This window comes from Drosophila kikkawai, chromosome 2R (genome assembly GCF_030179895.1).
Source record: "Drosophila kikkawai strain 14028-0561.14 chromosome 2R, DkikHiC1v2, whole genome shotgun sequence".
Taxonomy (NCBI): domain Eukaryota; kingdom Metazoa; phylum Arthropoda; class Insecta; order Diptera; family Drosophilidae; genus Drosophila; species Drosophila kikkawai.
Window position 1 is genome coordinate 22,647,022 of NC_091729.1, and position 24,502 is coordinate 22,671,523.

The 24,502-nt window shown below is 43.6% G+C and overlaps 7 protein-coding genes and 1 long non-coding RNA gene across 10 annotated transcripts; 6 read left to right on the plus strand and 2 right to left on the minus strand.

The window, feature by feature from the left end:
• The first annotated feature begins 448 nt into the window (after positions 1–448).
• Positions 449–1,403, plus strand: LOC138928147 (uncharacterized). The gene is made up of 3 exons (XR_011444626.1): positions 449–664; positions 729–848; positions 914–1,403. It is a non-coding gene; the product is annotated as an uncharacterized lncRNA (long non-coding RNA).
• A 476-nt stretch (positions 1,404–1,879) lies between these two features.
• Positions 1,880–5,582, plus strand: IntS8 (integrator complex subunit 8). Its single transcript, XM_017169025.2, has 7 exons — positions 1,880–2,083; positions 2,154–2,567; positions 2,626–2,740; positions 2,801–3,723; positions 3,787–4,651; positions 4,716–5,178; positions 5,247–5,582. Exons 1-7 carry the CDS (start codon positions 1,969–1,971, stop codon positions 5,364–5,366), a joined length of 3,015 nt encoding a protein of 1,004 aa, XP_017024514.1. The 5' UTR covers positions 1,880–1,968; the 3' UTR covers positions 5,367–5,582.
• On the minus strand, positions 5,486–6,952 carry Fen1 (flap endonuclease 1). The gene is made up of 2 exons (XM_017169031.3): positions 6,737–6,952; positions 5,486–6,671 (listed from the first exon to the last, which is right to left on the minus strand). Exons 1-2 carry the CDS (start codon positions 6,816–6,818, stop codon positions 5,593–5,595), a joined length of 1,161 nt encoding a protein of 386 aa, XP_017024520.1. The 5' UTR covers positions 6,819–6,952; the 3' UTR covers positions 5,486–5,592.
• A 185-nt stretch (positions 6,953–7,137) lies between these two features.
• On the plus strand, positions 7,138–11,967 carry Dek (protein). Of its 3 annotated transcripts, none has more exons than XM_017169027.3 (11): positions 7,138–7,275; positions 7,738–7,969; positions 8,614–9,113; positions 9,181–9,604; positions 9,669–9,769; positions 9,831–10,007; positions 10,072–10,260; positions 10,321–10,405; positions 10,469–10,593; positions 10,654–10,806; positions 10,865–11,967. In XM_017169027.3, the coding sequence occupies exons 1-11, from the start codon at positions 7,273–7,275 to the stop codon at positions 10,877–10,879; spliced, it is 2,004 nt and encodes a 667-aa protein (XP_017024516.1). In that variant the 5' UTR covers positions 7,138–7,272; the 3' UTR covers positions 10,880–11,967. The 3 variants fall into 3 exon arrangements, with proteins under 3 accessions (XP_017024516.1, XP_070139728.1, XP_017024518.1); XM_070283627.1 differs by having other exon boundaries at positions 8,617–9,113; XM_017169029.3 differs by lacking the exon at positions 7,138–7,275 and adding an exon at positions 7,538–7,661.
• A 2,945-nt stretch (positions 11,968–14,912) lies between these two features.
• Psi (P-element somatic inhibitor) lies at positions 14,913–18,856 on the minus strand. The gene is made up of 7 exons (XM_017169026.3): positions 18,493–18,856; positions 17,268–18,395; positions 17,042–17,203; positions 16,472–16,983; positions 16,138–16,405; positions 15,624–16,074; positions 14,913–15,186 (listed from the first exon to the last, which is right to left on the minus strand). Exons 1-6 carry the CDS (start codon positions 18,568–18,570, stop codon positions 15,706–15,708), a joined length of 2,517 nt encoding a protein of 838 aa, XP_017024515.1. The 5' UTR covers positions 18,571–18,856; the 3' UTR covers positions 14,913–15,186; positions 15,624–15,705.
• Positions 18,857–19,139: 283 nt separating this feature from the next.
• eEF1beta (elongation factor 1-beta) lies at positions 19,140–20,072 on the plus strand. The gene is made up of 2 exons (XM_017169032.3): positions 19,140–19,308; positions 19,422–20,072. Exons 1-2 carry the CDS (start codon positions 19,229–19,231, stop codon positions 20,008–20,010), a joined length of 669 nt encoding a protein of 222 aa, XP_017024521.1. The 5' UTR covers positions 19,140–19,228; the 3' UTR covers positions 20,011–20,072.
• Positions 20,073–20,335: 263 nt separating this feature from the next.
• LOC108076284 (invertebrate-type lysozyme 3) lies at positions 20,336–22,785 on the plus strand. The gene is made up of 3 exons (XM_017169034.3): positions 20,336–20,549; positions 22,165–22,335; positions 22,417–22,785. The coding sequence occupies exons 1-3, from the start codon at positions 20,468–20,470 to the stop codon at positions 22,647–22,649; spliced, it is 486 nt and encodes a 161-aa protein (XP_017024523.1). The 5' UTR covers positions 20,336–20,467; the 3' UTR covers positions 22,650–22,785.
• Positions 22,786–23,662: 877 nt separating this feature from the next.
• On the plus strand, positions 23,663–24,427 carry LOC108076222 (lysozyme). The gene is made up of 2 exons (XM_017168964.1): positions 23,663–23,777; positions 23,835–24,427. The coding sequence occupies exons 1-2, from the start codon at positions 23,705–23,707 to the stop codon at positions 24,248–24,250; spliced, it is 489 nt and encodes a 162-aa protein (XP_017024453.1). The 5' UTR covers positions 23,663–23,704; the 3' UTR covers positions 24,251–24,427.
• Positions 24,428–24,502: the final 75 nt, after the last annotated feature.

The window sequence follows — 24,502 nt, forward strand, 5'->3', positions numbered from 1 at the left end:
CTTTGAACCTAAAAGCGATTAGAAATTTCGCTGATTCGGGCAACTATGACAGATAGAGCCAAATGGTACGGATCGGATCATTCGATTGGAATTTTCAGGCTGCTTCAACAAACTATGAATGAATACCTATGGCCATATTCCCCGAAGACTTCAAGGCGAAAGCTAATTTTAGACTCAAAGGTTTATTCTTTTTCGATGTCAATTTATTATTAAAATTTATGACGATATTAACACGAAAATCGGAATAATACTTTTACGCATTTGACGTTTTTATGGGCCACCCCCGAAAAAAGAAAAACCCCTTTCCCGTCCGCTTTACCCCCCTCAAAAACGAAAGACAACTAAAAAAGATTTGTACGCTTTTCTTATGCGAAGAAACATTCAAAAATTAAGTCTCCTTGCTGCGTTATTTATTGCATAATTATAGGAAAAATGGCGAGACAACAAAGTAAAAAGATTATCGCCCATCGTGACCCCAGAAATAAAATATATTTCTATTTCGAAATTTCATTCCGTTGGATTTTTTTCTAGACGTTCCTTGACGTTCCTTGACGTGCCTCTAGCCCCGGTCAGCCTCATCCACTGAAACAAAAATCTTCATAAGCAGATGAAAAATGCCATAAAAACAGAGGAGTCACCGTCACAGACCCGACGCCATGCATATGTATTAAATTGGAAACGTGTAATTTGCATAAAATCACCTGATTGAACGTTAAATATTTTTTAAGATTCAGATTATCGGGGGTCCAAGAAATGCTCATAAAGTTCACGATCAGAGACGGCTCTAAAAAAAAAAGAGACAACTATAAAATTTGGAGAAGTTTGAGCTCCATTACACTGGCAAAAAGGTAACCATCGCCGAAAGGGAATTATTATCCATATTAAATGTGAAATATTCATATATTTCTCACAGTGCCTCCAACGAAATCGAGCTTAAAGAGTCGAAGACAGTCCAACTTTAGAGCAACTCACTCGAAATTCAACAAACATAAATATTTGCATAAATTACCCGAATAGTTTTTCAAGCTATTTTACATTTTTAATGAACAACAACAACGAAAAAAAAATCAAATGTCTTGGGCAGTACGGATTAGGTACTCCCCTTTGATCGTTTTCTGTTTGTTTTTTTTTTTTTATTATTTTATTATTATTATGTCCATCGATTTATGTGCAAAGGCGATATAAATTAGAATTTTATGACGTCCTATGAGGCGGAGATAAAACCAAAAATGTGTCAACTCTGGAAAGACAAATAAAATAAGGTCGAAAATAATTTTAAGATTGGATGGTGGATAAAATAGAGGTTTGGTTTTTTGGAAATCTAACCAAAAATAGAAAAGAAATGTGTCAGTTGAATAAAACAGTATGTAAAAAATGTATTTAAATTCAACATTTTCTTGTGAAAAAAATGTAATAACTTTTAATTATGTAAAATATCTAAATCTACAAAAAATATAAAATTTTACCTAATTGTTTGTATTTTTTTTTCGTATCAAATATTTCATTTAAAATTAATATTGATAGATACAATTTTATTCGTAGTAATTTTATAGCCCATTTTCCAAGTGGATATAAAATTAAATTAATAAAAAAAATTCTGCATGATGAATTCGTTAAATTAAATAAATTACATATTTAGTGGTTTTAAAAATTAAATGGAATTACAAATCTAAAATAATCATTATTTTTCACACGCTTAAGATATAGTTGCTGGTGTTTGTAATTTCCGTTTCCGGCCATGCGATACATTTACCGATAGACGGAAATCACGCTCATAAACGCAAATTTGAGCATTATCGGCACAAAAATGAGAGCGCGAGCACGCAGTGTGACCGTTCGCCCGAAGAAGTGGACAAGAAAAAATTGAGCGCCAGCTGTCTCGTCATCGATTCATTTCGCCATGCAACACTGCTGAACGAGATTTTGTTTAATTTTTGTTTTGATTGGTGATTTCGGAAAGGATTCAGCATGGATGATCCGCTCAAGCCGAAGCCCGTGCCGCTGGCCGCCGAGACGGTGCTGTGGTTCGAGTTTCTGCTCGATCCGCACAAGATAACGCAGCACCTACAGCGTCCGCATCCCGGTAAGGGGGTATCACTTGTGGAATCTTTCGGATGTCCAATGGTTATGACGGTTTACCCTCTCTGTTGCAGAGCCCAGCGCCATGGAGCTGATCATGCAGTTCATCAGCATGACACCAGACACGGCAATGGCATCGGTTGTGACGCCGGGCAGCGACTTGCAAAGCTTGGCGGTACCCGGTTCCGGCGGTCCCATTCCCGGCGTGGTTGGCGGTGCCAATGCGCCCACTCCAGCCGCTTCCGCCGCCCTGATTGTGCCACCCATTCCACAAATTGCAGGAGAGAATGGTTTACAGTTGACGAGAAAGCAGCTGGCCCTCAAGATTCTGGAGCTTAAGGTTGCCACCTGGCTGAAGTGGGATCTGGATGCGCTGGAGAAGAACCTGCCAGTGTTTATGCAGCTGGCCCTGCTGCGAGATCTCTGCACAATTAGCTATGGTCGCCCTTTAGGTATTCCCCTGCCCAGTGAATTCGACATGAAGATATGTGAGTAGTTTGCTCCCAAGGATTACTCCAAGTTTTATTAATCAAACATTAACCTTAGCTGCGGCTGGCAATGAGAGAGCAGCGAGGTTTGCCCTGACCATATATCACCGACTGCTGCTACGATTACAGCTCATCAAGGAACAGGCTCTGAAAACGCAACGTCCGCCGAATATGTAGGTCCACTGCGATGCTCCATTTCCTGCCTGCTAACAAGTTTTCTTGTATCTCTCCAGGTACCAAACGATAGATCAACTGCAGCAGTTCCTGGAGACACCCACACAACCCTCCATCGAGTATCTGCAGCAGCTGTGCGCCTCGGCGAAGCCCTTCTACGTCTTCCACTACGATAGCTTTGTAACGCTGCAGTGCGACGATCTGGGAACAGGCCAGAACTATGATCTAATGCATCTGATTACGCCACAGGAGCTGCGGGCCCAGCTACACTATGAGCTGGCCCAGTACTACCTGTACACCAAACAGTATGTCTTGGCCCGAGAAGCGGCCGCCGCCTGCAATAGCAATCTGCAAGCCATACCCCCTCAGACCACGCTCCACTTCTGTCACATACGGCCGGAGGAACTGGAGGGTTTGCTGCAAGCCTGTGGCATCAGTGCTCAGGCTCAGACTCTCCTGGAACGGTTTCAACAATCCCTGCTAAACAATTATGCGGACATTGTGCCCATCCTGCGGTTAGACAATAAAGCCAGGGAAATTCCACTCGTTAGTCGAAGGCAACTGGAACTGGACATCGAGGGCACGCTCTCCACAGGCTTGCTCAAGGAAACCGTCCAGCTCCAACTGCAAGTGGCCGCCTTGAATGTCGTTCGCAACATCTTCGAGTGGGGCAGCATATTTGGCAGCGTGGAGTACTTTGAGAAGTATCGGGAACTGGACTGCCTGCCGCCGCTGGTAGAGGGTCTCCAGGAGGTGCTAGGCTACTGCAGTCCCAAGGAGCAGGAGGCGCTCAAGCAGTTTCTCATTGATTGCTTGATGCATCAGGGAGGACAGTCGCGGCCTCTACTGCAGACAGTGCGGGGGTTTGGCCTTTTTACGGCCGATGAGCTTAAGGATTTGGATGAGCAGATGCTGCAGGCAGCACCGCCAGTGCCCACGAACTCGCTGGCCTCGCTCTCCGACTGGATGTGCCACTCGAAGAGTAAGTGTTCTCAAAAAAATTAATGTCAGTAAGCTTACTTAACGTTCTCATTCTCTCCTCCAGTGAACCGAATAGATGTGGGCGCCTTGGAACGACAACTGATCAGCTGCACCAATGCCAATACAGTGAGGATACTGCTGGTGAAACTCTGCGGCACAGCGCCTGCCAAACCCCTCTGGGCCATCAATCCCAGTTGGGATGTGCCACAGCCCCTAAAGGCCTTGATCATGGCCATGCCAGTTAGCTTCCTGCAGGATTTCAGTTATGTGCTGCTGGGAAAAGCAAGAGAACTGGCAACCAGGGGCAACTACATAGACGCGGTGTCCATGCTCAGCGTACTGAAGTCGGAGACGCAACGGCAGGAGATGGCGGCCAATGTGCAGCTGATGTGCAAGCTGCTCACCTGGGAGATCCTGCATATACAGATTACGCAATGCCTGGAGGAGTGGCACCAGAAGCCGCTGGATCTCCAAGCACTTAGCGGTAGATGTAAGCAATGCTTGGGAGCCCTGCAGGCGGGAGATTCAATCATCCCGCGGCCGGACATCCTCGAGAGCTGTGCGATCATGCTGCTCAACCTTACGGAATTCCCACCTCTACTTTACCTGGACAAGCGGGCAGGTCCGCTGGAAATGCCGCTGGCCTTTGCCGCCACCTTCATCGAGATGGAGAAGATGAAGGGCCCCAAGAAGGTGTGTCGCGACTCCTGGGAGCTTATGCTAAGCATGTTCCTTAATGTCCCCAAGCGGGCTTCGTCGGGTATGGGCGGGATCAGCTCTCTGCAGGCCTTCCTGCAACGCATCCGTCACCAGAGCGTCTTTGGGCTGGCCATTTCCATGCTGGGCAAGATCCATAACATCCTCAAGGACGATCCCAATCATGATCTGAGCTGCGAGTATATGCAGCTGTGGCCCACGAGCATAAACAAGTAAAAAGTTTATCCTTTAGATGATATAATGCCAGGCTAATCCTCTCGGTTTTCCCCATTTCAGCCCCATCAGCTACAGCTTGAGGAGCGTCTGCGAGATCCTTCAATGGCTGCTATCCGAGGCCTTGGCCTACTATCCCCAAACCATATCCTGGCTAAAGATGAAGGGCGACCTAGACCTGGCCATTGGCAACAATGAGTCCGCCATGCGCTGCTATGTGAACGCTTTGGTCACCGGAACGGATTACTGCACGATGCCGCTGCAAAGGAATGTGGCCGATGACTATGTCATCCGCAAGATGATTCGGTGTGCCGCCAATCTTGGCTGCCACATGCAGGCCACAGTTCTGTGCCAGTTTCTCGATGAAATCGACTACGGCATTGTGTTTAAGAATCTCAGCGAGAAGTCGTCGAATTTCACGGACGCCATGGATGCGTATTACAGCTGCATTTGGGACACAACGCTGCTGGAGTTCATAGTCAACCTGCACGCGAAACGAGGCGAGCACAGTCGGAAACTGGAAGCGGTAAGAAGCGGTAGCTATATGGTACCAGTGGGAAATGATCTTTATCTGTTTATTTTCCATCAAAACAGATCTCCATGATGGGCACCCTGGAGCTGAATGCAAACAACAACGAGGAGATCAAACGAGAGAGCGCCATGGTGCGGAAATCGAGATTTCTGCGCGCTTTGGCCAAGCAGTATTTGCTGTAGTCCCCGCACGCAGCCCAGCTACCTAGGAATCCTTAGAATCCAAGCTCTTAATTCAAAATCCAATATATCCATAATCCAACATCCCAACCTCACCGCGCCCACAAGCAGACCAACTAGGATTAAGCTCAAAGATGTAGTTTTTATTATTGTATGCGTAGGCTTTAAATACGGATAAGTTTAATATTAAAAGAATTGTATGTTTTTTCCAGACCACAACCAGAGTTTCCTACTTGGGCCTTCTGCCACGAGCTCCGCCCCCGCTGGTCTTGGCCTTCTTGTTGTTGGCACTCTTCTTGGCCTCCTCGGCCTTCCGTTTGGCAGCATTGATGGCACTCGGTGTACTGGGCAGGGTCTTGAAGAAGCTATCGAGTCGCACCTGGGTCTGGGCCTGTTTCGATTTGAGAAGTTTCTTGGCGCCGCTGCGAACGCGTTCCTCATTGAACTGCCGGTCGCCGCAGAGGAACTTGACCAGACCCTCCTCGTCGGGTTCCGTCCACTTGAGATCGATGTTCTCGGCATTGGCCACCTCCGGTTCGATGAACAGCTCGCGCGCCACCTTGTAGTTCCAGTTCTCGGGCACTGTGTACTTGCTGGTATCCAAATTGTCCAGTATGGTCTCGATATCCCTGTAATTGTTGATCAGCTCAATGGCTCGCTTGGGCCCGATGCCCTTGATGCTCTCGCAGTAATCGCAACCGAGCAGGATGCAGAGATCGATAAACTCCCGGCTGTTGATGGACAGACCCTCGAGCAGCTTGTCGTAATTGAACTCCTTGACGGGCATTTTGCGTGCCTCGCTGTAGGTAAGGTATCGCAGCAGCTTCGTGGAGCCGAAGGTAAGGGCATCCATATCCTCCGTGGCAGTGGCATAGACCTTGCCCGCCTTGACCAAGGCAGCGCACTGCGCCTCCGCCTCGCAGGGAGCCTCCACAAAGGGCACGCCCATAAGCGAGAGCAACTCCTTGGCCTCATTGGCGTGATCCTTGGTCACACGCACCAATCGGCGATTGAACTTCTCGATGCCGGCATCATCTCCCGCATCCGTGGCCGCTTTCAAAGCCTTCTCCGCTTCCTCCCTTCGCTCGGCTCGCTTGGCCAGCTCTCCGGACTTTAGATCTGGGGGTTTGCCATCGAAAACATACACCGGCTTGATTCCGTTGTCCAGCAAACGGATGGTGCGATAGAACATGCCCATCAAGTGGGAAGTGGGATCACCATTTACACTGGCCAACTGGGCGCCCTCGGCACGCACAGCGATGAGAAACTGATACAGGCACATACTAGCATCAATGGCCACCTTGCGACCTTTAGAAGAAAATAGAACAAACTAGGAATTAGTTCTATAATTAAAGAAAGCGTAGGTAACTCACCGAAGAAGTTCTTGATCTCACTTTCGCGAATGGCCTGCGGGGCCAAGTCGGCGATGAGCTTGGATAAGCCCAAAATTCCCATGGCAGTCTAGTTATTCCAAATCAGAAGAATATAAACAAATGTTGGATTTTAGGAGGCAATGCCAACGTTTTGCCAAAATTGTTTTGTTTGCAAAAACACGCCGCGCGCTTTTTCTGTTCCAGTGGGACCGTATGGCACAAAAACCAAAAACCAAAATATCGGAAACCAGCACAATCAAATATAACGCTCGAAAACTATAAAATTTTAATTTTGCGATTAAATAAATCTCAAAAAGTAACAATTAAAAATGTGTTAAAATAAATATAAAATTACATAATCGTTTATTTAACGTTATAAACCCCTTAAAAGCCCACCAAAACTACGCCAGAAAAGAACACCCTTTATGCGGCGTGGCATTTTTTAGTACCTGCCGCCCGCGATACTATCGCACCACTTCTAGTGACCAGATTGAATGTGTGTCGGCTGACGGAAAAACAGAAAAACCATTAGAATTATGGTATGTAAATTGCTAAAAAAGCATTGAAAACTCGCCGGAAAGTGCAAGTAGGGTGGGCGCATAGAAAACGGCCCGATCGGAAAGGTGTTTTGTGTGTAAATAAAGCGCAACAAATTCTCCGCCACCGTGTGGATGCAAAGTGCCCGACTATCGGTTCTCTCCCCGCTCATTTATGTGTGTATAAACATGGCGTCGTTGCGCTCGTCGGGCGCCCGACAAATACGTGCGCGTGAGCGGGATGGCGAGTGTGTGGCCGCCTCATAGATTTGCAATGTTGTTTTTTCAATTTCTATCGCCTCTCTCCTCTCGCTCGGAGAAAGACACGCATACACAAGCCCGCCGTGGAAACTCACTCTTGTTCGAATAAAAACGCACAAAAACCTATGGTAGTGGCCGCCAAAAATTAGCAAGTGTAATTCAGAGTGATTTTTGTATATTTCCATGTTCCCCTTCCATCGGCAGGATGCTAACAAAGCGGCAGAAACGGCAGCCAAAGAAAATGCCGCCGATAAGGTAAGCGATGTGGAAAATGCAGCGGGCGCCGCGGGGGAGGCCAAAGCCGAAAAGGCCACCGATGCAGTGACACCCCCTGCCGCCGCCGATGTCGACGCCTCTGCTGCGGCCACTGATGACGTCGCTGATAAAAAAGCCAAAGGAGACGCAACGGCAGCTCCAGCTCCCGAATCGGATGCAGGTAAATAAAAGCCACGCGCACACAGCCGCAACCTGTCAGTGTGTGTGTGTGTGTGCTAAGAACGAGAGAGAAAAACAAAAATCATAAAATGAATTTTGCGCGCGTTTCAGAAACGCGGCGAACTTTATTCTTGTTGTCTCTCTCTTTCCCTCTGGGGGCTGGTAGGGGGGCCCGTGTGCTCTGCTCTCTTATTTGATTCTAGCGCTCTCTCTGTCTCCCATTCCCTTTGGGCTTCCAATTGGTGTTTATGTACGTGCTGAGAGAGCTTCCTAGTGGCTCTGTGGTCTAGCGCGTCGTTCCGTCTCTTGTTTATGGTGTTGCGGCCGGCATGCGGTTCGAATCCTCTCCGCGCGAATGTTTATAAAACTTTATTCGAAAACTATGCTAAATTTCTTCTATTTCTCTTAATATTATCCTTGGCTATTGTTCATGCTAAATCCTTCTATATGGGTTGTGCGTAGTAAGAGTCGAGGTACAGCAAAACTTCAATATTCATAGTCCCCTTGCGCTCCCAAAGCCTAGCATTGGACTTCCCAAGGTTGAAGATAATTTTTGTTAACTTTTTTCTTTATTTTATATATGTATTAATATATTGATATGTTTTTATAGTTTAAATAATATTACTTTAAAATTCATTATTTTAGCAGCTGCAGACAAAAAGGAGAAATCCCCTTCGCCGGCTGTAAAGAAATCTAGTAACAGCAAGGATGCTGCTAAAAAGGAGGAGGACGACGACAAGGATGATGAAAATACAGAGGATGGCGATGAGCCGGATGAGAATGAGGAGGAAGATGACAAGGCCAGCACCGCGGATGGTGACAAGAAGCAGAAAGCCAAACCGGAAGCTGAAGACAAGAAGAAGGATGCCACAGATGAGGCAAAGCCAAAGGCAGGAGCAGAAAAGGCCAAGAAGACCGAGTCGACAAAAGCCAAGAACGGCAAGCTGGGCAAGGCGGAGAACGATGACGACGAAGAGGATGATGAAGACGCCGAAGATGATGCTGATGGTGATGAGAACGACGGCTTGGACAAGAACAACGAGGTAGCCGAGGATGATGAGAATGTCGTGGCTCTCGCCGAGATCGATCGCATCAACGAGAACATAAACAAGACTCGTGTGGATGGGCTCCAAACGCTGCATGCAGTAAGCTAGCCACAAAACTTACAAATCTTATAATACAAACTCTGATATTTCCCGATCTCTTTTTTAGCTCTGCTTTGGAGCCCAGGGCAAGAACAACGTGGTGAAGAAAAACTTGCGCTCCTTTGCCGGCTTCGAGTTCGCCAAGGATTCGGCAGAGTACAACAAGAAGCTGGAGTCCATCAAAAAGGTCGACAACAAGGGTCTGCGCAGCATCTGTGAGATACTTGTGCTCGATCGCAAGGGCAGCAAAAACGAGATTGTGCTGCGGGTGCTCAAATTCCTAATGGAACCCGATGAATCGCTCTGCTTGGAGCAGGGCGATGAAGATGAGGAAGATGCCGAGGAAGAGGATCTGGACGAGGATGAGGATGAGGAAGATCCGCCCAGTGAGGAAGACAAGAAGCGGAAGAGCACCAAGTCCAGTGGACCAGCTGGCAGAGGTTCTGCGCGCAATTCCGCTGGACGTCCCAGGCGATCCACCGCAGGAAAAAGTAGGATTATCGCAGACTTCATAATTACCTTTTAGAGCTAACTTAATTTGTATTATGTTTGCAGAAATGTCCGCATATGTTGATTTCTCCAGCTCTGAGGAGAGCGAACACAAAGTGGCAGTGGCCAAGAGGAGACGTAATGATGACTCCGAATCTGGCTCAGATGTAAGACGAGTTGGTTATGCAAATGGCGAAAAGATTTGATAATTTTTATCTTTATCAACAGTACAATCCTTCGGGAAATTCGGATTCCGATGCCGGTCGTGGTGGTGGTGGCGGAGGTGCAGCTGCTCGAAAAGCTCCCAGCCGTGGCAGTCGCGGTCGTCCGGCGCGTAAGAGTCGCCGAAGAAACTCTGATTCAGAGGAGGAAGAGGAATCCGAACTGTCCGAGGCCGATAGTGATGTAGGTTGACCTAATAATGATTGTTTCCCATTATTTGTTTTGAAACATCTCTCCGCCTATACAGGTCCCGAAACGGAAGCGGGGCGCAGTGGGCAAACGTGGACGACCAGCAGCACCTGCGCCAGCTGGACGAAGAGGTAGAGGGCGCGGAGCAGCGGCGCGAAGGCGTAAGGATTCCGATAGCGAAGAAGAAGATATATCCGAAGATGAAGAGGAGGAGGAGCTGTCCGAGTTTGGCAGTGATCAAAGCGAGGTAAGCCATCTAAACTATATACAATATCTGGTAGTTACATGACGCTTATTTTCCCTGCAGGAGGAACGTCCCAAAAAGAGTAAGAAACCCACAACGCCTGCGAAAAATAGCAAAGCTAATAACAAGTCAAAACCAGCTGGAAAGGGTAAGTCCACGGAAGGAATCCCCAAGAGCGATTTTTAATTGTTTTTTTCCCATTATCCAAAAGCCGATGGTCGATCGAAGAAATCAAAGAAGGAGTCGTCCGAGGAAGAGGACGATGATGTCGATGACAAGGACGAATCCGACGAGGACGAGCCACTAACCAAAAAGGGCAAACAGGCATTCCCAACGGTTAGTCTTCTTCTCCTAAGGTGTATTATGTAGTATTTAAATCTATAATTATATTTATAGGATGAACAAATTCGCGGCTATGTCAAAGAGATCTTGGATAAAGCCAATCTCGAGGAGATTACAATGAAAACAGTGTGCAAGCAAGTGTATGCGAAATATCCAGACTTTGATCTAACAGAAAAGAAAGACTTCATCAAGGCAACAGTCAAAGCGGTAAGCGAACTCCCTTGGCATTAACAAACATAATTTTAAACATTTTATTCTCTTTCAGTTAATTGCGACATAGACTACGTAGAGACGAAAGCCGGGGGAGGGTCCAGGTCCTTAAGACAAACAAAACAAATGGCGACATCAAAGTCAGCACATTGTTTGCACAGCACTTTTCAAAAACTGCCGAGACAGAACATCGCCCGGCGTAGTTCGCGAAAAGAGTTACTCTTAGTAGTTGTCCTATAAGTATATAATTTGTGCTCCTATCCTAAAAGCTATCTGCAGTTAACCTTAAACCTAGCGTCAGCGGCAGTAGACTATCCACTCTTATATATATTCAATTGTATATATACAATTTTTATTTTGTCCAATTCTAGCATCCATACACACGTTTTTTTCTGATTTGGACAGCTTTGCACAAAAAAGTGTGTACATTAAGAAAGATTATATTGTAAAAATCCGATAAAAGCAAATCTAAAATAGTGCATTTTGATTTGACGTTCAATGATGTATTTAAAATTAAGGCACGAGAAATAATAAACTAAAAGCAAATTACAAATTGATAAAACTGGCAGCAGTACAAAAACGAAAATGGATGAAAAAAAGAAAAAACACTTGCAAAACGTTTTTGGCTATGTAAAAAATTGAGCTTTTTGGGCAGCACAGAAAAATACACACTAAAGCGGAGCGAGTGATTCCCCCCAGCAGATGTTGTTCCAGATTTTAATTTCTACCCCATTATTTCAATATTCCCCGCCCCAAAAAAGAGCTCTGGCCTTAGTGATCGACGACGATAGGAGGAAGGTTTCTCGGCAACAAGCTCACACGACCCAGTGTGAGTAAAATAAACAAACAAAAGATTGATAAAAATGGAAAGAGAAAAAATAATGAATGAATAAAGTTAAATATTATAAATATTAGGATATAAACGAAGTAAAAATAGATGTATGTTAATTTTAAAACGAGAAATAAAGAAAAGGGAGTACAAGAATTGAAAAACCGGATATCAAGCTAACAGAAATTACCACAAAGAACAAAATCAGTTTGAATCTTATCACAGCCGCATCTCAATGTAAGTTTTCTTGTAGTAAACACGTAAATAAATAACAAAAAAAAAAAAAAAAACAACAAACTCGATGTATGTCTGTGTCCCAAACCACTGAATGAGTTTCTGTTTCAACTTTCAATGTTTCGCTGCAAAGTGCTAAAGGGATAAAATAAAAATAAAAAAAAAATAATTGCAGTGTATTCAGTAATAAAACGCTACAAATTAAGTAAAATGGTGATTATTATTTGGCGGTTTGGATGGGAAATGCTTAAATGTTTCCTAAAACAACGGAAACCCTTAAAAATCACAAATTTTCCACGTGAAAAATAATCTTTACTGGGGTTTTTTTTCGTTAGTTGAAAAGTTTATTTGGAAATTTAAATAATCAATATCGATGACATGAGAAAAGTATTACTAGTAATACAATTAATTTTATATACAACGATTTAGGAACTACTTCGAAAGCTAAAACTAATTTCGGATCAGAGATATTGGAAGATATCACGGTGACATAGGGCTGAAACACACACAGATAGTCAGTCATGATGATTCAGATAAATAAAGGTTTTCATGTATAAAAAAAATATGTATATATATATATATGAAAAATATTGCGATAATTTCTGGTAAAAATACATATATCAATGAGAATATGGGAATATAATAAACTTTTCTCTCAATTGGTCCTGCAAATAGATCAAAGCACGTAATTTAAATCAAATATAAATGGAAATGTATGCAGAAATGTCAATTTCAAAAATATATATATATCATTTGATTGCAAAATAAACGGCTTGACATTGGACCCAAAATAAATGCTTAACGAAATGGGTTATTTAACGCGCTACATCTGGCATATGGTCTCATACTTACCTCTCTGTGTAAACGCACATCATCTAGAGAACCTTTTCTGAAATTAAAAACGAAAGAGAAAAGACTTCCCAAAACCACATAAATATTGAGCTAAGCTTCTTCAAACTGCCATTGAATACAGGTACAGGTACTATTCACAATTGCTTTGGATGCTATCCAAACCCTAACCTTTTGCCACACTTATCATATGAGTTGTTAGTTAATATATGTATATAAAGTATATAGTATACGAAATGTAACAATATAAATATGGGATAGGCTTGGGAGCCAATGTAAACCGCTTATATAGCAAGCAAATGATACCTTGAAACGATATTTCACAAAAATACAGCACTGAAATGAGTAATATTGAGAGAGCACTGTTCGGGAAATCGAATATCGTTGCTGTTGCTAGGAAAATATATAGAAATGTATATATTTATATATATATTGAATATGAAAATTTCACAGATAATAATAATATATAGAAAATATATTCAGGATAATCAGAGTTAGCAATATTATAAATGTGCAGTTTGATATAAAAAATGTAATTCCAATATGGTTCAAAGCATACCTAATATCGACCAATCGACTACGAAAAGTTAAAGCCTCTCCCGATCCCCCAGATCTCATCTCCAAGAACAAGAGCCTCTGCAAATATGCTCGAGAAACGGGTTTCAAAATAAAATAGATGATAATACAATCGAAATACACCGACTGTGTGATACCCGCTACTCAGTGGTCCTATAAAAAACAGCATACTTTAATCATGACCTACAAAATGTTCTGTGGACTTTTAGTAAATTTAAATATTATTTTCAGAGGAGCCTACATCCCAAATTTTGTAGCTTTTGGACCTATAGATCCCGAGATCCTACGAGTAACGGGTATAAATATAATCAATAGAAACGCAGTAGGACGCACAAAGCACCAAAGTGCCATATGCTGATAATATGTTTATATATATGGATATATATTATATGGTATATATTAAATGTTTATTCAAAGTTTCGCCGACTGCAGGGCGGATCAGGATCTGGATCTGGATTCCGATCTGAGCCGGCAACGGTTACAATATATATATGGTTCATCTGCTGTTGCAACAATCAGATATTTGGGGAGACGTAAAACTTAATTTAGATTATTTCAGAGTGGTGTTTATAAATAATGGTAGACCTACATTCATTTTGGGTAAGTATATTCAATTGCAATAGTTATGTATAATTGTATATAGACAATAACAACAACACACGATGATCTTACCAAGTTTGACACTTTTACAATATCTTGTTTGTATATTTTGTTCATGTTCGTTAGGGGTTAAATATTGTGAAAAAGTTTTGGGGTTTTTCATTTCGTAATTCTGTTTAAAACTCGTCTGAAGAGCGGCCTCTGTCTCTGAAAGAATATACTTTATGTTTGCATATGATAATATAAATATATATATATGTATATTAAAACAAGCATGATTTTCCTGCTTGTAAATGAGTTGAGTTCTTTTAAGGATAACTATTGATTCGAATATAACACAAATATATGTCGAGCAGGAAATAATTTATATTAAGTTAATTCAGTTTCAGCTTACAGCTATAAATAATCAAGTACCAACTGAAAGGTGAAAATATTAGCATGAGAAAGAACTCACTGTGAACCAGGCCCTCGTTTTTGCAAATGTTGTATGATTAAGGTTCGGTTACAAGTTAATAATCTTACCAGATCAGCAGATGTCGTTGATCGTGTGTAATTGCAGATCTCTCTTGTTGTTCAAGTGGTTTTTTTCTTTTATAAACTAAGCTAGGCTACGTGAAAATGGGTTCATGTATCAAAAACGTTCGTTATCTTTTAAGCAGTAAATTTATATATATATATATATAGGCGTAAGCCACTAAGAATATATATGGTATTTAAGTGTTATTGCAATTGGGAGTTCTCTCCCAAATGTATTTAAAAGGAGACTGCTGATGGTTCGATTTGCCTAAATTGACGGTAAAGTGAGAGAAATCATATATAAACACCCAAAACATTGTCATAATTGGCTTCTTTGTGTCTGTACAAATGGTGATCATGATCATCAGCAATAGGCATAGGCATATATCTTTCATAATGTTAGGTTTAGGCATATATAGATAGACTTAGGTTCTCGGGAAAAGGAGCTTACGGCACTAATGGGGGGAATTATAGGCAATATCCAAATAATAGACACGTGTTAATAATAATATTAATTTACATTTATGCAAAAGTGCGACGGCACAAGCTAAACGTTCAATGTTGCACTTTTCAATTTATTGACTCCGTTCCTGCTCCTCCTCCTGTTGTCTCTGTCTGTTTCTGTCCTTGGGGCGATGCTGCTCTGTTGTTGTTTTTCTGCTTTTTTAATGCAACTAAAAATCTTCTTTTCGGATTTGCTAGTTTTTCTTTTTTTTTTTTTTGTTTTTTTTGTGGGGGATAAAAGACATAGGACATAGTAGAACAATAGATCACTGCAAAGAGTTTTTACGCATGGTAAATAAGATTGGTTAGCATATAAAAAAGTCAATATATATATATATAGAATATAGAGGATGTGGGTCAGTGTTTCTCAGCTGAGCATAGGCAAATTATACAAAATAAATCTATGTACATCTACAATTATTTTCAATTGAAATAAATCATAGCTTAGAGACAGACTTAACCTAATAACCACTTGAAGAATTTCAAAATTAACATTTTCGTATGCTCAGTTGGAGGACCACCCATTAATGTCTTTAAAAATGGAGAGGGTAGATGCATTTTCTAAAACTAAGCGGGTTTTTCGGAAGCAGATAGGTAAAGCAATAAAATACGTAAAGGAAAATTACAAAGGCGGTAAATTCAAGTTCAATTCAAATCGATTTTTGTATATTACACACTCCACTACCAGCAACTGGGTATAACTCACCCCATGCAAGGCACCTGCATCGCCCTTTCATCGAAGCGTCGTCGACTTCAGCTTCCCGCTCCCGATCCCTCTCCTAACGCTCTCAGTGTTTGTCGTTTTTGTGCGTTTTCTGCTGCTGTTGGCCCGGTGCGCCGGGATAGCCGCCGTAGCCAGCGCCTGGATAGCCACCAGGATAACCCGCTGGTGGACCGCCACCCTGTCCGCCGCCTGGCTGCGGCGCTCCTTGCGGCTGGCCACCAGCAGCAGCTGCGGCCGCATAATACTGCGAATACTGAGCGTACTGGCTGGGTGTCATACTCTGTCCATATCCGCTAGCTGCCGCTGCCGCCGCAGCTGCTGCTGCTGCCGCCGCTGCGGCTGGATTGGGCTGTTGCTGGCCGGGATTGGGACCACCGCCCTGGCCGGGATTAGGCGCATTGTTCTGGCCACCGCTAGGTGCTCCGTTCTGTGACTATTATAGGAAATAGTTTGTTAGTTTAAATTCAAGTATATAGATCATTTGTAGAACTCTTACCTTGTTTTTTAATGTCTTTTCAATGGCCTCAGCCTCTTCGATCTTGCCCACACTGCGGTAATATTCCGCCCATTGTGCACTGTAGTCGGCTCCTCCAGCTCCGCTGGCACCACCTGCTTGCTGCTGGGCCTGTGACTGCTGTTGGGGCTGTTGCTGCTGCTGCTGCTGTTGTTGGGGTTGCTGCTGGCCAGGGCCGGAGGCACCGCCCGCTTGCTTGGCCTTCATCTGTTGCTCGATCATCTCAGCCTCCCGATGGCAGCCCATTTGTCTGAAGAATTAATATTTGTAAACGTTTATAAAGGTTATTTTGAGGTTCAATGAATTCAGAACTCACTTGTAGTATTCTATCCATTGCGCCGAGTAATCCTGACCGCCGCCTCCTGCTCCCGCACCAGCAGCTGCACCCTGATTGGCTGCCATCGCCATTTGTTGCTGCTGCTGTTGCTGCTGACCGGACGGATCCCAGCCCTGCTGACCGTAGGGAGCACCTCCCCAAGGCTGCTGCTGTTGCTGCTGATAGCCCTGACCCGAGCTAGGATCGCCACCTTGCATTTGATTGGGGCCACCATAGCCGCCGCCCTGCTGTTGATTGTGATGTGAGTTGTTCTGGCCCCCGCCTCCTTGGCCACCACCTCCTCCGCCGATGGGCTTGCGGGAGATGACATTCAGCTCCATGTTTATCTTTTCGGAGATCATTTGGCGGGCTGCCTCCACCTGGTCGGTGGTGCCCTTGGATTTGAAGAGTTTCTCGTTGGGCGGATTGCTGGCATTGCGATCCATTTCGGTGTGGGCTCCGGATTGCTGGTTGATCAGCTTAATGGTCTCGCCACCGCGGCCAATAACAATCTGAAAAAGCGATTTAATATTAAGGGAAATGCAAATCGAAGCCAAAGATGAAACCTACTCCACACTTGGAAGCGGGCACCAGGAATGTGATCTCCTCCCGTCCGCCTTGGGCATGGTTCACCCCATATCCGTAGCCGTAATTGGAATTGCTTTGGTCGCCACCTCCTTGGCCTCCGCCGCCGCCACCTCCATTGCCATTTCGGTTCATGCCATTGCGTTGCTATTGGATCAGGAGAGTTGGTTAGAAATGGGATCCACAGACCACCTGAGGGACGCCCGCTCACCATCACGTTCTCGATCAAGCCATCAATCGTGCGCTTGGCATCCTCGACTTGCTGTCGAGTGCCCTGGATGACGCACCTTCGGTCTCCCATCTCGTCGTTCTTTCCCTGGATAAACTGCAACTTGCAGCCGCATTCGGTTTGTATCTTTCGGATCATGTCGCCGCCCTTGCCAATGACCACGCCCACCGCTATCTTGGGCACAAAGACTTCGACGCTCTCGCCGCCGTTGCCATTGTTAAAGTTGTTGTAGCCCATGCCAGGCCCGCCGCCTCCGCCACCACCACCTCCTGCTCCTCCGCCGCCACCGCCACCTCGTCCCTGCTGCTGAGTCTGGGCATCCTTTTGGGCAATCAGATCCAGCACCATCTGCTTGGCGTGCTCGATTTTCTGCGCCTCGCCGGATATGCGCAGTGGCTTGATCACCTCCTGATTGGGCCCGTCTTGTATAATGATCATCTTGGCGCCGGTCTTCTCTTGCAGCTGCTTGATGGTGTCGCCGCCCTTGCCAATAACCAGTCCCACCTTGGCGCCCGGTATCATGATCTCTTGATACGGCGGATAGCCACTCGGACCGGGTGGCGGCATGTTAATGGTGAGCAGGACCTCTACCTGTCCGCCTCCGCCCCGATTGGCCATCGCCTGGATCATCTCGCGACCCTTGGTCACGGTTTCGCGCTGGCCGCGCAGCATCAGAACGCGATCCTGATCCTGCATCACCTGCACCTTAGCTCCCGACTCGGCCTGAATGTGGGTAATGGTGTCGTTGCTTCCACGACCCATGAAGGCACTGGCCACCGAGTCGGGGATGCGGATCTGTTCCTCGCAGGTGGTACCCGCCGAGGCAGCCAGCCTGGCAGCAACCGCTGCTGCCTGGGCAATGGCCTGGGTGATGCTGGCCCCGCCCTGGCTGCCTCCGCCGCCGCCTCCTCCTCCGCTACCACTGCTCATGTTAGAGTTGTTGGCGTAATCCGGGCTACCAAAGGAGCGCTTGCTTTCGGGGCCGCTGTCGCCGTCGTCGTTCATTCGCTTAAAAGCGTTGCCGCCAGGACCGGGACCTCCTCCTCCCGCTGGTGGCGATGGGCCCGCTGGTGCACCGCCTTGTTGATTCGGTTGTATCTTTGCAGCAATCTGCGTTTTACCGGGAAAGGGAATATAGTGTTATATATATACACACACACGGCTTCCGGCTCTTCCTCTTCCCAGGGGCGGTCCGGGGCCCACTTACCTGCTTGGCACGCTGTATTGCCTGGGCCAGCGCCTGAGATTGACTAAGGCTTGCTTGCTGAGTTTGGAAGTCGCTCATGTCGGCACTAGATTCGTTGTGATTTTGATTCCCTTTTTCCGGCCGAAAACTTTTTTCACTTCTCCCTCTCCACGAGTTGAAAATTCAATAAGGAATGGGGGGCGAGTTTTTCACGTACAAAAAAAGCAGCCTACAACAGTTTTCCCCGCTTCAATTCGGAGTTTACGGCCTTTCTTGCTTGGCGCTTTTGTTTATTACTTGTTTGGCCCGTTTTTTGCACGGCTTTTTCGCGTTTTCCACGGTTTTCTTTCGGCTTTTCGGTGAAAATTATGCGTCTGCAAAAAATTGTTGTAGCATCAGTATGACCGTAAGAGGGACCATAGAATTTACTGCATCTGGAGTGCATACTGAAAAATACCAATTATCTGTTTATTATTGTTTATTTATTTGTTATTTAAAAAATATATTTAAATTAATTAAAATTAATTTTCTTTTTTGTTTCATAGAAAATAAAAAACATGTTTGATTCAGAACTAAAAAAAATAAATTAAGAAATTAAAACAAATTCGTTGCATAAATAAAGTGTAAAACTAGCCAAAAAATACCTAAACTCGCAGCACCGATGAACGGTCACACCTTCTTTCCTCGTCGGCAACGTTGCGCAGAGCACGGCATTTGATTGTTAAACGCGAATTTACCCCACAAAAACGCATTTAAAATGGCTTTCGGTGATGTGAAGACCCCCGCTGGACTCAAGGAGTTGAACAACTTCCTGGCCGACAACAGCTACATCAGCGGGTAAGCACGCGGCGCCGAAATGTGAGGTTAGGCACGACCGCACCACGTCGGCAGACCTCGCAGATTTCCCATATTAGCATTATTTAACTTTAATCTTCCTTTAATTCCCGTAGATACACTCCCAGCAAGGCCGATCTGTCGGTGTTCGATGCTCTGGGCAAGGCCCCGGCCGGTGACTACGTGAACGTGGCCCGCTGGTACCGTCACATTGCCTCCTTCGAGGCCGCAGAGCGTGCCGCATGGACTGGCACTCCTCTGCCCCAGCTGGCCGGAGCCAAGCCCACCGTGGCTGCTCCCGCCAAGCCGGCTGCCGACGATGACGACGATGTGGATCTATTCGGATCCGATGACGAGGAGGACGAAGAGGCCGAGCGCATCAAGCAGGAGCGCGTTGCTGCCTACGCCGCCAAGAAGTCCAAGAAGCCCGCCCTCATTGCCAAGTCCTCCGTGCTCCTGGATGTCAAGCCCTGGGACGATGAGACCGACATGAAGGAGATGGAGAAGAATGTGCGCACCATCGAGATGGACGGTCTGCTGTGGGGAGCCTCCAAGCTGGTGCCCGTGGGCTATGGCATCAACAAGCTGCAGATCATGTGCGTCATTGAGGACGATAAGGTGTCCATTGATCTGCTGCAAGAGAAGATTGAGGAGTTCGAGGACTTTGTTCAGTCCGTCGACATTGCTGCCTTCAACAAGATCTAAACATGAGATTCTTGATACTCTTATATTTTGAATAAATTGAGCAAAGCGAAGAAACTATGAAATGGATATTTTAGAGGGAATAGAGTTTTGGAATCTTCATTAACTTGTAGACTTAAAATGTCAGTACCTTGTTATGGATTTTATAAAGAAACTATAAGATATTTCTCTGTATTTTACATCTAAATGTCAATCATGATTCTTAAAATCACCAACTCCCAAATGTATACTTTGTAACTATACAGTTTTAAGTCAAGTTCCCAGCTCAAGTCTTTCGTTTCTAGAGCTTTACCTGAGCTTTGGCCAACCAAAAAGGCAAGCTCATCGCACTTCCCAGCTCAGTTGATCGGCGCGCTCGATAGAGTTCGGTTCTATAATTAAGTCACTGGATTATATTGCTCTTCAGTTTGTTGCAGCTTAAAAATCAAATCTGATTTTGGACAAAAGTACTGCTTAGATAATGGCTGCCAACAAATTAAGCTGCACTCTGGCCATTGGGGCTCTGCTATGCCTGGGATTCGCGGCTCTCATTCAGGCCACCGGTGAGTAAAATATATCCAAAATACGAGAACATTTCCGTTCTTGTTATTGTTTTCAAAACGAATTTGTTACGCATTTGCGTTAGATTTGCTTTTTGAACGCGAAATACAAATACCCGGATCGTCTGCATTCATTAACATTAATTAGCAATTGTATAGATACTCGTATTTGTATCTTTTGTTCTGCGAGCAAGACATGTTTCGTTCTTAGATGGATTTCCCAGATACATTTAACCATCGTGTTTGTCAGCATTTGCATATAATAAGTTTCGAGACGTTGACAAACGTCGATTTCAGATCTGAGATGCTCATCTATCATTTGATACCCGGTTCGTTGACTGTCAATAACGCAGCTTTGCCATTGAAATTACTTCCGATTTTTATATGCCCATTACATTAAGCGGAAACCAATTGGAATTATCATTTATACTTAACTATTTTACAATTGCTGGCCTTATTAGCTGTTGTGCAATGAGCTCATTCGGATTTCTGGTTAATAAACTAATTGTTTAACTGGCTAATTAACACCATGCACATTATCCATTATCTTTGAATTCTTCGTGAAAAGGATGTCGATTACCTTGAAAATTTCCCGATTCCGGAATTGAATCCAACAATGCACTCTAGCATGCTATTGTTTTCGTCCAAAAAAACCCCCACCACCTTCGTGACAATTCGAAACGATGACGTCTGTTGGCTTTATCACAACCTGCGTGTCGATTATCTCAGGAAAATACCCATAAAATATTAGTTTTTGTCAGCTTTATTTTTATAAAGTGGATTGTTTTTTAAAGAATTATTCAAACTTCGAGTTTTTGGCTGAAACATTATTAATCTTGACCCAATTTTTTGCGCCTTTCAAGATTAGTTTTGCATAGGTCAGTGAACTGAGTTTTTGCCACGATTTCGCGCGTGTGTATGGGTGAAGCAAAGGCTAGAGAATATCCATTAAAAATACAACAATAAATACAAAAATTTAATTACAAGAACAAGGTCTTGATAACGCCAATATATGTATATATATATTGACTCATCCACGCCTACGTTTCTGCCGGATTCGTTCTCCGGAGATGCCTCAATGTTGCCATTGAAAGTTGCAAAACTAGTTCGGTTAAAAAATGAGTTGTAGACGTGAGGCTGGCAGATTCAACGGAACGTTCCAGCTCAGGTTCATGGGCGTGCAGTCAGCGGAATGGTTTCTTCTTCCATAAATATATTATATTTTTATTTAATTATATATTTTTTTATGAATTTTAAGAACAGATATTTTGTATCAAATTGAATTTAATGTTTGTTTACCACTTGTAAACCCTTTTTAAATTATATAAAAATATTTTAAAAATGTTTTACTCATCATTTTAGTGAATTTGTTATACGATTTAACTTGTTTCCTTGTGCTCACTTAAAATTCCAATAATTTCGGCTTTATATAACTCTATAAAATTCAACAACAAACATTACCGAATGATCTGAATAAAGCGATGACATGGGCTGGGCAAATATGTGTGACACCATTCGGGTTTTTGCTTTTTTAGAGCTCGCTCTGGTTACGTTCCCTAGGCTAATCTCGGTACGACGCTGATTTGATTTGAATCGACTGATCTCTCACCCCAAACAGATAAGCCGGTGACTGATGTGTGCCTGGGATGCATCTGCGAGGCCATTAGTGGATGCAACCAGACCCGCTATTGCGGCGGTGGAGTCTGCGGCCTGTTTCGCATCACCTGGGCTTACTGGTCCGACGGCGGCAAGCTGACCTTGGGCAACGAGAGTCCCCAGTCGGAGGACGGTGAGTTCCGAGGCCCCCTTCCTTTCCGGTTTTCCCCCTCTTTAATTATTATTTATATTATCTTTAATATCGCTTATATAGCTTATGCCAACTGCGTGAACGATCCCTACTGCGCGGCCAACACCATTCAGAACTACATGACCAAGTTCGGTCAGGATTGCAATGGTGACGGTGCCGTCGATTGCTACGATTATGCTGCCATCCACAAGCTGGGAGGATACGGATGCACCGGAGAGTTGGCCTATAATTATCAGAACACCCTGGGCACATGCCTGACTTCGTTCCAGAGTGTTGATGTGCGCATTTCCGGTTAATCCCACCATCTTGCTAAATTTATCTACCATCTAATATATAAATAATGTAATTAATTAATAATTTATGGCAATGCATTTGAATTCGAAGAAGATTGCGCAATTGAGATTGATAATAAAATGACACTGCAGCAAGGGATTGAATATGAAGCATTCAATTTATGTAAAAATGGGGTTTTAGTTTCTTAGTTTTCCAACAAAATCGAATCTCATAAAACAACTTGCTTCGATATAAGAAATTTCGAAAATCTGTTACTAAACTGGTGATTATAATATTAAATAAAAAATGTTTAAGGCATTCATGTATTATGTCCAAATTTTTAAAGTCTAATTAATTTAGTTAATAATTTTATAAATTTAAATTCAGCATGCAGATTTAAACACCTAATGAAAACTAGCACAGAAAAGCTATCCGAATTGATATTTTTTAATTGGTGGCTTTCTAAAATTTTACTTCTTTCTTGTTAGATTTACATTTAAAGTAAATAAATTAAGTAACTAAAGCCACCTGACGGCGTAATACAAAAATTAAATATCGTTTCATTGTTGCATACTTTTTCCTGGGTCTTTTCAAGAAGTCTAACTAAGAACTTCCTTCAACTATGGAAAAGTCTATTAAATAGTTTTAATATATTTTTATTAGAAATATTATAATAAGAGTTTTATTGATAAATCTAAAAACTAAAATGAAGAACAAGCCCAAAAGTATATCACATTATCAAAGCAGTCAACTCGGAAGTGATAAAAAAAGCTTAAAGCCTGCCGAGCCGGAAATCTAAATGAATCTAAATGTTTGTTGATAAATATTTTAATACAATTTTAAGTTCACAATATACAATTCTTCTCCCAAAATATTATATATAATAATATAATTAAATATATACATATGTTTATAATAATATATTGTAATAAGAATATCATTTAAAAGCGCCCTAGAAACCGGTATTTTCCGCCAGCTTGACAGATTTACCTGGTGAGCACTCGGTTCATGGGATTCTCTAGCACCATTCGCAGTTCAGGTGCTGAGGTGATAGATTATTACTATAACAAGACGGAGAATGAGAGTTTTCTTGGGAATGTTTTTTGGTTATTTTCTGCTGGCGCTAGGACCCACTTTAGTTAGAAGTCAAGGTGAGTTTTTCTTACAATATTTTTAAAAGAAATATGTTTCAAATATTGCATTGATAGGTCACGTGCTGGATAAGCCCGTAACTGAGCTGTGTCTCACTTGTATTTGCGAGGCAATCAGCGGCTGCAATGCCACGGCCATTTGCACGAGTCCGGAGAAGGGAACCTGTGGCATTTTCCGCATCACCTGGGCCTACTGGGTGGATGCGGGAAAACTGACGCTGAATGGCGAGGATCCAGACTCGGAGAACGCCTTCCAGAACTGCGCCAATGATCCGCACTGTGCCGCTGATTTGGTGCAGAATTATATGAAAAAATTTAATCAGGATTGCAATGGGGACGGCGAAATGAATTGCCATGATTATGCCAAAATCCACAATTTGGGGGCCTATGGCTGTCAAGGAGAATTGACTTTTGATTATCAGAGTGCTTTTGAGGAGTGTATCGAGAACTACCAGGACCAGGGTTTTGAATAATGAGAAATATGTGTTTTTTATAGTGTTTATAAAGTTTATAAAGATGTTTATTAATTTTAAAAAATTGTTTAGGCCTTTTTTCCGAGGAATTTAATCTTTAAATATGTATGCAAATCTACTTATAATTTGTATGTTAAATAAATATTAGCCGGGAATCGCCCCTGCTGTAGCACTAGACCCGCTTTATTTCCTATTACCGCAATTAGTCACTCGGCTCTCAGTGTTTACTAATAAAACCAGTAGCGCAAGCTG

What these genes read in the sequence shown, in the direction of transcription:
- Fen1 (XM_017169031.3), bottom strand. Translation starts at nt 6,818, where the DNA reads ATGGGAATTTTGGGCTTATCCAAGCTCATCGCCGACTTGGCCCCGCAG. An exon ending in TGAGATCAAGAACTTCTTCG is followed by an intron (nt 6,672 to 6,736) that starts GTGAGTTACCTA and finishes TTTCTTCTAAAG; the next exon opens with GTCGCAAGGTGGCCATTGAT.
- LOC108076284 (XM_017169034.3), top strand. Translation starts at nt 20,468, where the DNA reads ATGGCTGCCAACAAATTAAGCTGCACTCTGGCCATTGGGGCTCTGCTA. An exon ending in GGCTCTCATTCAGGCCACCG is followed by an intron (nt 20,550 to 22,164) that starts GTGAGTAAAATA and finishes CACCCCAAACAG; the next exon opens with ATAAGCCGGTGACTGATGTG. An exon ending in GAGTCCCCAGTCGGAGGACG is followed by an intron (nt 22,336 to 22,416) that starts GTGAGTTCCGAG and finishes TCGCTTATATAG; the next exon opens with CTTATGCCAACTGCGTGAAC.
- LOC108076222 (XM_017168964.1), top strand. Translation starts at nt 23,705, where the DNA reads ATGAGAGTTTTCTTGGGAATGTTTTTTGGTTATTTTCTGCTGGCGCTA. An exon ending in CACTTTAGTTAGAAGTCAAG is followed by an intron (nt 23,778 to 23,834) that starts GTGAGTTTTTCT and finishes TTGCATTGATAG; the next exon opens with GTCACGTGCTGGATAAGCCC.
- eEF1beta (XM_017169032.3), top strand. Translation starts at nt 19,229, where the DNA reads ATGGCTTTCGGTGATGTGAAGACCCCCGCTGGACTCAAGGAGTTGAAC. An exon ending in GACAACAGCTACATCAGCGG is followed by an intron (nt 19,309 to 19,421) that starts GTAAGCACGCGG and finishes TAATTCCCGTAG; the next exon opens with ATACACTCCCAGCAAGGCCG.
- Psi (XM_017169026.3), bottom strand. Translation starts at nt 18,570, where the DNA reads ATGAGCGACTTCCAAACTCAGCAAGCAAGCCTTAGTCAATCTCAGGCG. An exon ending in TGCCCGCTTCCAAGTGTGGA is followed by an intron (nt 16,984 to 17,041) that starts GTAGGTTTCATC and finishes TCGCTTTTTCAG; the next exon opens with ATTGTTATTGGCCGCGGTGG. An exon ending in AAAAGACATTAAAAAACAAG is followed by an intron (nt 16,075 to 16,137) that starts GTAAGAGTTCTA and finishes TTCCTATAATAG; the next exon opens with TCACAGAACGGAGCACCTAG.
- Dek (XM_017169027.3), top strand. An exon ending in AGCTCCCGAATCGGATGCAG is followed by an intron (nt 7,970 to 8,613) that starts GTAAATAAAAGC and finishes TCATTATTTTAG; the next exon opens with CAGCTGCAGACAAAAAGGAG. An exon ending in GGCTCCAAACGCTGCATGCA is followed by an intron (nt 9,114 to 9,180) that starts GTAAGCTAGCCA and finishes TCTCTTTTTTAG; the next exon opens with CTCTGCTTTGGAGCCCAGGG.
- IntS8 (XM_017169025.2), top strand. Translation starts at nt 1,969, where the DNA reads ATGGATGATCCGCTCAAGCCGAAGCCCGTGCCGCTGGCCGCCGAGACG. An exon ending in TGAATTCGACATGAAGATAT is followed by an intron (nt 2,568 to 2,625) that starts GTGAGTAGTTTG and finishes CATTAACCTTAG; the next exon opens with CTGCGGCTGGCAATGAGAGA. An exon ending in ACGCAACGTCCGCCGAATAT is followed by an intron (nt 2,741 to 2,800) that starts GTAGGTCCACTG and finishes GTATCTCTCCAG; the next exon opens with GTACCAAACGATAGATCAAC.